The 14199-nt window shown below is 36.0% G+C and overlaps 2 protein-coding genes across 4 annotated transcripts in view; one reads left to right on the top strand and one right to left on the bottom strand.

Annotated features, from left to right (window-relative positions):
• The window catches only part of LOC127809062 (outer envelope protein 80, chloroplastic), a 38183-nt gene extending 33046 nt beyond the window's left edge, over positions 1 to 5137 (bottom strand). For all 3 annotated transcript variants that reach the window (XR_008025073.1, XR_008025074.1, XM_052347780.1), the window contains exons 1-5: positions 4473 to 5137; positions 1198 to 1291; positions 946 to 1028; positions 705 to 802; positions 483 to 552 (exon numbers count right to left, since the gene is read on the bottom strand). Coding sequence is in view for 1 of the 3 variants with exons in the window: in XM_052347780.1 (XP_052203740.1) it covers positions 483 to 552; positions 705 to 802; positions 946 to 1028; positions 1198 to 1291; positions 4473 to 5042 (915 nt within the window). In the remaining 2 variants the exon portion in view is untranslated. The remainder of the gene's footprint in view (positions 1 to 482; positions 553 to 704; positions 803 to 945; positions 1029 to 1197; positions 1292 to 4472) is intronic.
• Positions 5138 to 8469: 3332 nt separating this feature from the next.
• LOC127811326 (uncharacterized) lies at positions 8470 to 9355 on the top strand. Its single transcript, XM_052351113.1, has 2 exons — positions 8470 to 9164; positions 9304 to 9355. The coding sequence occupies exons 1-2, from the start codon at positions 8470 to 8472 to the stop codon at positions 9353 to 9355; spliced, it is 747 nt and encodes a 248-aa protein (XP_052207073.1).
• Positions 9356 to 14199: the final 4844 nt, after the last annotated feature.

Here is a 14199-nt window from a genome sequence, read left to right as displayed (position 1 = left end):
TTTAAATTTCAGTCCTGCAGAAGAACCTTTACCCGATGCATTTAATTAAGAAAACAATGAATTCATTCTTTAAGTGCTCTTTCTTGACAGTACTTCTTTCCTTTACAGAAAAGATCCAGAAGGTTCAGTAACTACCATTCTGGAGAGCATACCTCCTTATGTATTAGCTCTATAGATGTTAGATGATAAACAATAATCCTTTAAACAGATTTATGAAAAATGAGACACAAATAAGTAAACGCTATCCTTGATCCTAACAAGCAAAAGGTAGTTTTACACTTGATCATCTATCCAAAAAACCAAATGACCCAAGAAATAATGGCGTGGCAGCAGAATGGCAAATGTGCAACTGAAAGAAAAAGAGACCATGAGAGGTATTGCAAACCTCAAGAAATGCTCCTGAAAGTAAGGGTTTACTACAACTCAAATATAATATTTAGGCAAGTTGTATTAAACTAAAAAGATTCTGTCCATAAAGATACCTGCCCCTTCTTGGTAGTAAGTTGCCGAAGTATTGTTTCAGGCTTTGTCTTCCCCACAGTAGGCTCGCCTCTAAGAGAGCCACGAAGCATGTGGTATTAGTAACCAAGACTTGTGTATTAAAATAAAGTCTGAATCATTCACAAAATAGTTAAAGATATATAAACTATTTATCAGAAAGAGTAACTGAAGAAATATAAACCAACAGAAACACAGGTTCTCACGTCTTCCTGTCAAGGAAGCGTATGGAGATGTTGTTGACCTCAGCTTCAGAAACTTGTAACCTGATAATACCCCCAGAAAGAATCTCAACACCAGAAACCTGTAATGGTTTTCAAGGTATAATTAACTATTAGCTAACTGTAATGGTTTTCAAGGTATAATTAACTATTAGCTAACAATAGCTACAATAGAAGACCAAGCCAACTATAAGTATTCAAACAGAAATCGGGATAAAGTGCAAACCATGCCAAAAAGGCCCCTCTCCATGTACCAGTCATTGATGGAGTCTATTACCTCATCTAAACGCCTAATATTGACAATTTTTCCTGCACAACTTAACACCAAAATTGAAAGAACAGATGTCCCCTATCACCAATGCTCAGAAATATGGTAACCCTAATAACATAGAAATATCATACAATATACACAGGGGGAAAAAAACATATATGGTATACGCATGTCCAACTGTTACAAAGATAAAAAAGAAAAGCATACCATATCCATCGCGAAAAGAATCCTCTATAAACTTCGTTGGAAGAACATTTGCCCCTTCACACACCAACCCTTGAAAATCTTGGTTTGGTTCTACCTTATGCCAAAACATACCAAGATGAATTATTAAGCCATGATATACCAAAAATATAGCTTTCAAAAATATTTAACATGTCAATTAAGATATATGACAGCAAGACTTTGTAGCAACAGCAGGGCTGCTTCTTTGCAACTACAAGGTCAAGGATTCAAGTTGTGAAAATAGTCTCTTTGCAAAGAAGGGGTAAGGTTGCATGCAAAACAACCTTCCAAGCCCTCACAAAGTGAGGAGCTTCATAGTGAGAACTCCTTTTATGTCAGTTCAATCAAATCATATGGGATATAACAACAAAAGCAACCCAATAGATTAGTTTTTATTGATCAATAAGCTAAAGGATTCAATGATAATGCAAGGTAATCTTGCATGGAAAACTGGTTTATTGCACATAGCATAAGGTAGTCATGTTTCCATCATTCCATGTACAGTGGTTTCACAGTGTCAACTATGCGATGGAACACAACCATATCAATTATCTTCATTCACCGCCATCTCATGAAACCTTTCCACATGAAGATGGTATTGGAACTTTATCTCATCATTCCCTCACTATAGGGTTGTGTTAGGAAGGGCATTTGGCAGAAAATTTTGCCACATTGTTCTTTTGCATGGATTTGTATTATCAACGTGACTTTTAGAAGTCAATTGACATTATGAATGCCATGCCACCAATCCTAACTTGGTTAGAATAAGGTCTAGTTGATGATGATGATGATGATGATGAGCATAAGGGAAGACAAAAATTCAAGCAGCAGGCTTGTCTAGAGACTCTAGACTTGTGATTTCATATTACTATTAGATTAGGCCAATATGCATAAAAAAAAATGATGAGTTATAATGAATAAAAATGTTTGTTGCTGGAGGTACTTATGTGAATTACTTTATTGAACATCTTTTAACATGGCTGTGTATAGGACATTGTAGAAGGATTATTCTATCCGGATGTGGGCTTTGGTATCCGAATGTGTCTCTTGTATTCGGATACCCTTCCCAGGTATCCGAATACGCCTTCCTAGGTATCCAGATGCGTCTCTTGTATTTGGATAGCCTTCCCAAGTATCCGAATATGCCTTCCCAGGTATCAAGGGGAATGTAGACGGATTATTCTCTGTATTCTGTATTTTCTTATCTGTTGCAAGTTAGTGCAAGTTGCTGTGTTTATTTATAAGCATTGTAGCTGTGTAGTTAGAAGGTTATATTGCTGAGTATAAATATAAACTCAGCATAGCTTTGTAATGTTGTTAATTCATTTGTTCAGTTTTATCCAGTGATTCACGATAATTTCTTTCTCTCTATTGTGCCCTAGCCTGCTAGTATTGTTTGCCCTAGCATACTGTTTCAGACATTTCTCTTTGTGGCTTCTTATAAGTAGCTTGTCACCTATTTAAGTTACTTTTTATAAGCTGCTTGTCAATGCTTGACATTGAATGGTTGGGGAAATAAGTCATTTGTTATCAAGTGGATGCACATAAATAGCTTATCATCATTTTGCAGTTTTCTTGACTCTAGTACATAGCCTTGTGTTTGGGGGGGGTGCTTTTCTTTTACAAAGGCAACGACTTCCCCAGTTCTTTAAAATTCAACACCTAGACCTAGACTTCAATCCTTGTAGCCTTTTTGGTTTTCTGTCACATTCCTAGGGTTACCTAGGGTTGAGACTGGAATTAGGGGGGTTATCACTTATCAAAATGAGAGAATTGACAAAGGGAGATAAATTAGCAGAAAGGCAGGGAGAAAGTAGAGAGAACCGAGAGAGGGATAGAGAGAATTAGAAAAGAAGGATTTCAATCTCATTTGACATGATTTCCCATCCTCTTACAAGTAGCCCTTTTATAGGCATAGTTGGTTGCTAACTGAATTCATAACAACACCCATGTGCTCCTAACAAATTGCAAAATATATCCTAACAAACTATTATATCTCTATTACAATATTGCCCTTCTATTGCTCCTAGAATCATGACAATTTCTTTTCGTCTTTGTCTTTGTCTTTTCGTGGCTTTGGGGGAGGAGGGAGATTAAGGGATCACGGAGAGGCAAACACATGAAAGTAATGTACAAATAATAATCTTCAGTTCTTCATCCAAAACAGCCAGTGGATTTCCAGAGATAGGATGAACTAAAGATCTGTCCAAGGAATGGGCACGATAATGCTTTAGCCCAACTTAATTAGTACCTTACTAAGGGTTGAGTAGAAAACAGCAATACCCTTGCTTTCCTTCAACAGGCAATTAGCCGAGCCCCTCAAATCCATCCATCTCCCATCCTTACACTACAGATAATCTATTTCCTGATAAAACGTCTCAAAGAGAGCAAGGAATGTTCGGGGAAGAAATAACATGGGTTTCACTTGTCTGTTCTTGGTATTTATAAACTCCAATCTGTAAAATGTAAGAATGTGTTTTCCTTCTTTTTGAAAAAACTAAGAAAATAACTGATAAGTGATATAAAATATACAGATATCATTGTTCGTAGCTTTCTCAGTTTCCCACAACTTTGTTGATTTTATCTCTTTCAATCCTACATCATGTATTGCCAACCCTTTTGTTCTCCTTCAACTCAATCAAGCAAACAAAGGGGAAAATATATCTTCTCTGTCCACTGCCCTCCCACCTCCTATGTTGCCCTTCTTCGCAGTTTTCCACAACCCACACCAAATGCGACATTACAGTCAATCAGGTAATGCTGAAACTTTCACGAGTTAAAATGATCCCTACTGATGATCGATTGGTTCATTGCTCATGGCCTAGTTTGCTGCAATTTCTGCAAATATTTTTGACGCTCATGTCATTGCCAAGATGCAGAAATCCTCGCAAGTCTTTGTCCAAGGGACAACCTAAAACAACTCGTAAAATACCACTTAACTCAACAGATGTTCATAAAGTTGATCATTGGAGTTCTATTATAACAGTCTAGTGGGAAAAAAAAAAAGAGGGGGGGGGGAGTTTAAAAATTTTCGAAACTCAGTAGAAGGAACCAATTGGTAACTGTTCAAATGTTCATGAATTTTGGTTTTTGTGACTGAAAAATCATATTTGACCTTTAGTATTTCCATTTTGACAAACTAAGTGGATTAATATGAAGCCCCAAAAGTTCTTAGCGTCATATTATCCGCCTCAACTTTGAAAAGCAATGCCACCAGATATACAATACCCAACTTGCCAAACATCTGATACACATACCTGAAATAGCAACCGAATTCCATCCCGCGTATCGACGGCCACAGGCATGCAAGAACAGAAGTAGCCACTGCTTATAATCCTATGAACATCCTCTTGGACCTCCCGAACTGTAAGCGCGGAGTTGGGGCGGCACGCCTTGAGCGCAGCAAGGGCCTCGTTCTCGAGGTCCTTCCGCTCCAGCTCCTCGCCATCCTTGTTCCTCACCCATACCTCACTGATCAACACCCTTTCCTCCTCGTGCCGCCCCGTCGCCGAGTGGCTGCCCTTTGGCTGAGCCACCACGGTCTCGGACGCGGCCGGAGCGGATAGATCATCGGGACGGGCCAGAGCCAGCGAGGCGGAGCACAGTAGCGAGCATTTGGAGTGAATTAGAGTGGTTCTTCTTTTGGGGTGCAAGTTGCCGACGAATTGATCGATTGCGGACTTGGCCCGGGCAATAGTTGAAGAAAGTAGGGTTTGAGGCGTGAATTGCAGGTTGGAGAAAAGCGGTATTGGGTGGTGCTTCCGGACTGGTTGGAGAGGGATTCTGAGAGGAGAGGAAGTGAAACGGATTCCGTCGTTTCTCTGCATTGTCTGATCGATTGCGAGAGGTTGCCGACGGCCCCCGGGTTCGAATTGAAAAGCCCTAGTTTCAAGCGGACGGGGGGTTTAAGGCTATATTTGGATTGAAGGCATATAGGGCGGTAACAATTTCTGTATTGAGATTATTACGTTAAGAGAATACTAGCAAATCAAATTTAAATTTTTGATTAATTTCAAACATAAATTTGTAGAATTTAATTAAATTTTCTATTTTAATTTGTATCATTTCACACGTAATAATAATTCATTTGCAACTGAAGTTCATGTTAAATTCATTTATGAATCAATTCTAAATCTCAATTTATTTCAAACGAAATTAAATTAAATTAAATATTTTTAAAAAATAACACATAAATATGCATCGCTAAAGCCTCAGTGGTTAACGAACATTTGTTATTTTTTACAAAATTCTCAAAATACCTCCCTATTTCTCTACTATCATTAAGAATATAAAAAATTATACAAAAATTACAGATAATTAGTGATCTCGTTATCAACCACGTATAAATATAGGTTCAATCTCATATTTATGGGTTAATTATACAAATAATTAATCAATTTTATATTATGTGACTGTTTAATTGTTGAATTTTGAAATGTTACATATTAGTCATTTATATTTTAAAACTATTACTATTTAATCACTGAATTTTAAAATGTTACTTACTAATCGTTAATATTTCAAAATCGTTTATCACTTGTCACTCGTTAGTCACTGAACTTTAAGTTTACGAGTAACAAATGATAAATAATTTTAAAATATTAATGATTAACAGGTAATATTTTAAAATTCAGTGATTAAATAGTAATAAATTTGAAATATTAGTGACTAATGAATAACATTTTTAAAGTTTAGTGACTAAATAGTAATATAATGCAAAGTTGAGTGATTATTTGTATAATTAACCCTCATATTTATACTAGGTCCAATGAATGTTCAACAACTCCATAAATCTAAATTCGAACATTTATGGGAGACATCATAAAAAATATCAATTGAGAGAGATAAACTATTATTAATTTTAATCATATTTAACCAGTGTTAGATTAATCAAATATTTGCAACGATTTTCAACAAACCCATATATCAATTGATCAAACCACATGTGTTCTATGTATACAATAGATAAAAAATAAAGAGATATTAAGTCAATCAAATAATTTTATATTTTGAACAATTCTTTTATGATTTTTAGAATAATCTAGGGATGAATTCATATTTGACCAAAGTCAAATGTATAAAAAAATTTTTGTACTTTTCACAGAAAAAAAAAACGTTTTTAACTATTCAAACAAACTAATTACACTCTATAGCCACTTTTATGTAAAATACAAAAAATACCCTTAATGAGATTTTAAAATAGAAAACCCTACTGTCCTTAGCCTCATTTACCAAAATATCCTTATCTCTTTCATATAACCTTTCTTCTCTCTCCTCTTCTCACATTCACGTTACTCTCTTTCTCTCCATTGTCAAACTATCCAAACTCAGTCATTCTTTATACATTCAATCTTTTTGCTTGTTGGGTCATTCAATCTTCTTTATCAATTGCAGCGACTTCACTGAAGTCTCATTCAATAAGTTTCTTTCTTTCCAACAAATAATTTCACCCAATCTCAAGGTATCTATTCGATTTGTATTTGTTTTATTTTTTTAAAATAATTTTTGTGTTCGCATTGCTTATTAAGGTTGTATAGAATGATTGTAGTTGTGAGCAGAACATATTTTAATAGATATCATTCCAAATCTGCTCTAATTCGGGTGAAAAAAAAAATTTCAAAACTGCACATCGTTTATGGGTTTTGTGGGCGATAACAGCTGATCGGGCTTAGTTTCGGAACAAAGCCCAATAGGGCTTTGTGAGGGAACGAAGCCCGATCGGGCTTTGTGGGGGGAACGAAGCCCGATCGGGCTTTGTTCCCCCACTAAGCCCGATTATGATTTTTGTTGCCTACAAACTTGATATGGTTTTTATATATATTATTTTTTAAAATAATATGAGTATTTTGTTAAATAATTTAATATTATATATAAGTAAAATAATATAATTTAATATAATATATTTAATTTTATCATATTATTTAATAAAATTTAACTTTTTAAGCATTTGTGCCTAAATGTGTTATGTTAAAATCCTCCAATGTTTTTCATAAAATTTTTAAATATTTTTCTTAAATTACATATGAAAAATTATCATAACTTGGTTGTTAGTTTATAAGTCAAAAATCATGTTTAATTGTACAAATCATCTCTTTAGAAAAAGAAAATAAAATACAAATCTCAAAAAGCAAATAAACTTACTTACTTATAGTTATGACTTGGTTTAATAAGGAAATGAACCCGATTTGGGTGTGTGTGGGTCCGTTGCATCCATGGTAATGGTGAGACTAATTTTTTACTCCTTTCAATCTTGCAGCAATGGATTTAGTGCAGTTGGTCATCGTGTGGAACGGGGAATGGAATGATAATAAGTATATTGGGGGTAATAGGATGTGTGCGGGAATCTACAAAAATACGACTTTTACTCAATTGGTTGAGATTGTGTACACAGTAACGAGAATTGATAAAACAAGGTACGACATCACCATTCATTTTGTAACGGAACACTCAAGCGAACTTCCAGCTACCAAGTTCCCTATCAAGGACGACTACGGTGTCAGGTTTATTATGTGCGATGACAGAAAATATAAAGTGATGTATGTTGATATGATTTGTAAAGATATTGGAGTTTGTAACCTACGTAGTGGTGGTAATCAAGATTCAGGTGCCGTTCCATTTACATCCGCACGTAGTCCACTGCAAAATGATGATTTTGGTACATATGGTATGGGTGGTTTGTCAGATGACGCTCCACATACGGATGATGATTGTGATAATGAAACTGATAATAATAGTGACGATAGCGATGGTGATAATAGTGATGATGGTGGTGATGAAAGAGAAATGAGTCCGGAGTACCCAGAAGTAAGATTTTCAGGTTCACAATTTGAGGACAACCATTTACAAAGAAACTGGATCGTTCCTGGTGTAGAAAATTATGCAATTGAGGAAACAAGACCTGAAGTGTCTATTCCATACCAATGTGATCTTTTACACATGGGTGCACTCTTTAAAAGTAAACAGGAACTAATTTTGACATTTGGACAATATTGTGTTGATGTGAAGATGGACTATCGAGTCAGACGTTCGTGCACAATTCGATTTGAGGCTGGTTGCAAGGATGTGAACTGCAAATTTATGCTTCGTGCAAGATGTAGACCTGGTTGTTCGTTTTGGCATGTGGTGAAATTTATGCCGAGTCACACGTGTACTCCGGACGTATACGATTCACATTTTTGAAGTGTGAAGGCTATTGTCATCGGAAGTTTGTTTTCTGAAAGAGTGGCGAGTAGTGAATATACACCTAGAATGCTAATGGGGGAGTTGCTGGAACAACATGGTGTGCAGATTATGTACACTAAAGTTTGGAGGTCTTTACAACATGCAAAGAGACTTACTTATGGTAATCCAGATGAATCATATCAGCAACTACCCTCATATTTTCACATGTTAAAAGAAACAAATCTTGGCAGTATCACGGCAATAGAGACAGATGAAAATAATTATTTTTTATATTCATTTTTTGCACTCGGAGCTTGCCTTCATGGTTTTCGGTCTTACATAAGACCGGTTGTTGCCGTTGATGCCACACATTTGAAAGGTGAACACAAAGGGGTGATATTTGTTGCAACTTGCAAAGATGAGGAGGAAATGATTTATCCCATCGCTTTTGGATTTGGAGATGGTGAGTCTGACAGATCATGGATATGGTTTTTGATGAAATTGAGAGAGGCTATCGGAGTGCGAGAAGATTTAGTCATTGTTTCTGATCGTCACCAAAGCATTGCGAATGCGATGAGTCATGTCTTCCCTTCTGTCCCACATGTCTTTTGTTTCTTCCACCTTAAGCAAAACTTGAAGAAACGTTATAGACAGCGAAAAGATGTGATGACTGCATTCTACCTTGCAGCATACAGTTACACCACAATAGAGTGTGATACATACTTGGCAGAAATACAATCGATGCATCCTCAGACTCATTTGACATTGATGGAAGCAAGACCGGAAAAGTGGTCACGTGCATATTGTCCAAGAAGAAGATATTCCATGATGACCACCAACATTGCCGAGTCTCTCAATAAATGCATGATGAAAGCACGTCAGTTGCCTATAACAAGTGCACATGAATTTTTGAGACATATGCTTCAGAAATGGTTTAGTGATAGACGTGCTGCAGCTGCCAGACTCGAAACCATTGTGACCTCCGCTGCAGTGGCACATGTTAACTTGGCGCATGCCAAAACATTAGACCGAGGATGTCGTGTAGTTCCTATAATACAAGGGAACAAATACCTCGTGCAACATGCAAAGGAAGGCGATGGGATAGTTGACATTGTTGCGAGTACATGCAGTTGTCGCAAGTGGGACATTGATCAAATGCCATGTCTTCATGCAATTGCTGCTAGCAGGTATCATGGTTTGACTTTTATTTGCGTATTATGTTCGTAATTTAGTGTGATATGTTAACACTATGTGTTTCTTTGCCTTATGCGACAGTTTCATGAGGGTGCACTACCATATGCTTTGCCATTCATATTACACTGCAGATTGGGTCAGACGCGCATATGCACTTCCCATCAATCCTCTCCCTAACAAGGCCGCTTGGGTTCTTCCAGCGTACGTCAGACAGATAGTTATACTCCCACATGTGCAAAGACGACAACCGGGTAGACCGAGAAATGGTCGGATTCCTTCCATGGGGGAAGCTCGTCGAAGAAAAAAATGTGGAAAATGCGGTGAACTAGGACACAACAGTCTTGGTTGCCCTAATGAATGGACTTCCTCCATTGGAGAGTCGAGCACAGCCACTACTTCAGAATCCAGCTTGTGTTGTAGTATGTTGTTGAGCAAAGAACTGAGTATAATGCAGTTTCAATAGCACCAAAATGATGCAATGATAAACTTGCTAAAAAATTAGAGTGTAATTTCTTAACAATCACTATTATTTGAGACTATACTAGTGGGAAACTTCAAAAAAAATTTAATTGCAAAAAAAAAATAAAAAAATCGGGCTTTGTGGGCCACCAAAACCTGGCCATCGGGCTTTATGGCCCACGAAACCCGGCCATCAGGCTTTGTGGCCCACGAAGCCCGAAAATGATTTTTTTTTTATTTTTCTTAATTTTTCTTCAAATTAATATATTCCATTACCACTAAAATGATGTCTTTTAATGTTATTTGGGTAAACCCAAATGTATATATCACAACAAAGTCATTATTTTTCACTTTGTGTGAGGATGTCCATCCACCATCAACACAACCAACACATGATCAATTGCTTCTAATAATAATAATATTGGACAAAGCAAGATAATAACGCTATGATAATAAACTTGCTCAAAAATTAGAGTGTAATTTCTTAACAATCACTGTTATTTGAGACTATAGTAGTGGGAAACTTCAAAAAAAATTCAATTGCAAAAAAAAAAAAAAAAATCGGGCTTTGTGGGCCACCAAAACCCGGTTATCGGGTTTTGTGGCCCACGAAACCCAGCCATCGGGTTTTGTGGCCCACGAAACCCGGCCATCGGGCTTTGTGGCCCACGAAGCCCGAAAATGATTTTTTTTATTTTTCTTGATTTTTCTTCAAATTAATATATTCCATTACCACTAAAATGATGTCTTTTAATGTTATTTGGGTAAACCCAAATGTATATATCACAACAAAGTCATTATTTTTCACTTTGTGTGAGGATGTCCATCCACCATCAACACAACCAACACATGATCAATTGCTTCTAATAATAATAATATTGGACAAAGCAAGATAATAACGCTATGATAATAAACTTGCTCAAAAATTAGAGTGTAATTTCTTAACAATCACTGTTATTTGAGACTATAGTAGTGGGAAACTTCAAAAAAAATTCAATTGCAAAAAAAAAAAAAAAAAAATCGGGCTTTGTGGGCCACCAAAACCCGGCCATCGGGTTTTGTGGCCCACGAAACCCGGCCATCGGGTTTTGTGGCCCATGAAACCCGGCCATCGGGCTTTGTGGCCCACGAAGCCCGAAAATGATTTTTTTTTATTTTTCTTGATTTTTCTTCAAATTAATATATTCCATTACCACTAAAATGATGTCTTTTAATGTTATTTGGGTAAACCCAAATGTATATATCACAACAAAGTCATTATTTTTCACTTTGTGTGAGTATGTCCATCCACCATCAACACAACCAACACATGATCAATTGCTTCTAATAATATTGGACAAAGCAAGATAATAACGCTATGATAATAAACTTGTTCAAAACTTAGAGTGTAATTTCTTAACAATCACTGTTATTTGAGACTATACTAGTGGGAAATTTCAAAAAAAATTCAATTGCAAAAAAAAAAAAAAAAATCGGGCTTTGTGGGCCACCAAAACCCGGCCATCGGGTTTTGTGGCCCACGAAACCCGGCCATCGGGCTTTGTGGCCCACGAAGCCCGAAAATGATTTTTTTTTATTTTTCTTGATTTTTCTTCAAATTAATATATTCCATTACCACTAAAATGATGTCTTTTAATGTTATTTGGGTAAACCCAAATGTATATATCACAACAAAGTCATTATTTTTCACTTTGTGTGAGGATGTCCATCCACCATCAACACAACCAACACATGATCAATTGTTTCTAATAATATTGGACAAAACAAGATAATAACGCTATGATAATAAACTTGTTCAAAACTTAGAGTGTAATTTCTTATCAATCACTGTTATTTGAGACTATACTAGTGGGAAACTTCAAAAAAAATTCAATTGCAAAAATAAAAAATAAAAAATCGGGCTTTGTGGGCCACCAAAACCCGGCCATCAGGTTTTGTGGCCCACGAAACCCGGCCATCGGGCTTTGTGGCCCATGAAGCCCGAAAATGATTTTTTTTTATTTTTCTTGATTTTTCTTCAAATTAATATATTCCATTACCACTAAAATAATGTCTTTTAATGTTATTTGGGTAAACCCAAATGTATATATCACAACAAAGTCATTATTTTTCACTTTGTGTGAGGATGTCCATCCACCATCAACACAACCAACACATGATCAATTGCTTCTAATAATATTGGACAAAGCAAGATAATAACGCTATGATAATAAACTTGCTCAAAACTTATAGTGTAATTTCTTAACAATCACTGTTATTTGAGACTATACTAGTGGGAAACTTCAAAAAAAATTCAATTGCAAAAAAAAAAAAAAAATTGGGCTTTGTGGGTCACCAAAACCCGGCCATCGGGTTTTGTGGCACACGAAACCCGGCCATCGGGTTTTGTGGCCCACGAAACCCGGCCATCGGGCTTTGTGGCCCACGAAGCCCGAAAATGATTTTTTTTATTTTTCTTGATTTTTCTTCAAATTAATATATTCCATTACCACTAAAATAATGTCTTTTAATGTTATTTGGGTAAACCCAAATGTATATATCACAACAAAGTCATTATTTTTCACTTTTTGTGAGGAACAACAACAAAAAATTCATTAGTCATTTCCAAGTTTTTCATTTTTCCTCTCAATATATGGGTTCCACTAACACTAAAATGATCTCTTGTTACATTGTTCAAGTTAGTTAAAGGTAGAATGCACAACAAATACGTGATGAATTGTTCTAACTACTAACATTGGATCAACATGATGTAATGATCTTCAAATTACCCCATAAGTGTAATTTAAAAATTTCGACAGAGTCTCCCTTGTTTCTTGGAAATTGAACCTGCATTAGAGACTCAGTCTCTATGTTCAACAACATAATAACATGACAATATTTACCATCACAACATTAGAGACTCAGTCTCTCTTCCCAACAACATACTGCCACCACAACCACTTATCCCTTACCATCAACAACACCGCAAACCACATTTCATCAAGTGAGCAATATACAATTTGCTATTTGCTATACTTATACAAAAATATACAACATTTGAACTAGATGAAAATAAAAACACAAAACAAAGAATCTTCTAATCTATTGATCTACAAGTATATTATCGTGCTATGTCTATACAAAAATATTCCAATCTGTCTTCGGAGGGTACGGACATCCACAGTTGGGTGCATCTGCCAGTGATCCTCATTATGCCTCAGTATGTCCTCGACATATTTGATAACGTAGCACCCGCAGCTAGCCCTGTATTAGACATAACACACATTGGTAGCATAACCATATTTTCATGAAAATTGACCCTGTAATATAATTTAAATTAATTTACCCATCCGGTTGTTGAGGCAACTTCTGAGGATCAGTATTCTCCACTTCCCAATCTCTGTCTAGCGTCGCAGTTGCAGTTACATGTTCATAATATGCAGCTTTCTTTAGTAGAATGGGTAACAAACTCACAAGTGGTTGTATAGCTTCGACCTTGCTCCTACGACTATCTTCATTTATGGAATTGGAGTCATATATGATAATTCTCCTATCTTTCAAGCAAATCTTTAAGAGAAACCGATGAGAATTTGCTACATTACAAGGGAGCAACACCTGTATTTTATTTTAATATGTCAATCGTACGGAAATAAATAAATAAACAAATAAATAGAATGAATTAAGACTTACATAATCAACTGTCCACCAAGGGAGACTTCCGTCAGTGCGCCTGTCAACGAAACCGATCCACTCTTCTGGAACAGATGCGATAGAAGGCACAAAAACCCTCCTATTGCCCCCGTACTCTTGTTCCCAAAATCTTACCATGGATGCCTGAAAAATAAAATAAAATAAAAATATTGGTCATAGATTAAATTAATATGCAAAAAAAAAAAAAAAAAGTAGTGCAAACTCACAAAAAATGAAGTTGACATGATAGCGTAGTTTGTGTCATATTGACGCCGAGACTGTATACGTCTCAGGCAATACATGTAACTATCGATATGGTAACCCTCCAACCAGTTGGCCTCATTCTCTATGTTTCGGAGGTCATCCGGTGTTAGGTTAAGAATGAAACCGGTGTGAAGACTACAACAACCAAGAAAAATAAGAGTAAGAATATATTGTTTATGCAAATAGAAAAAATGTAAATATTGTTACTTACCTAATATTTTCATTAGAACCTATGAA

This window comes from Diospyros lotus, chromosome 1 (assembly GCF_014633365.1).
Source record: "Diospyros lotus cultivar Yz01 chromosome 1, ASM1463336v1, whole genome shotgun sequence".
Lineage (NCBI taxonomy): Eukaryota > Viridiplantae > Streptophyta > Magnoliopsida > Ericales > Ebenaceae > Diospyros > Diospyros lotus.
The sequence above is the reverse complement of the archived record's forward strand: the minus strand, read 5'-3'. Positions and strand labels throughout refer to the sequence as shown.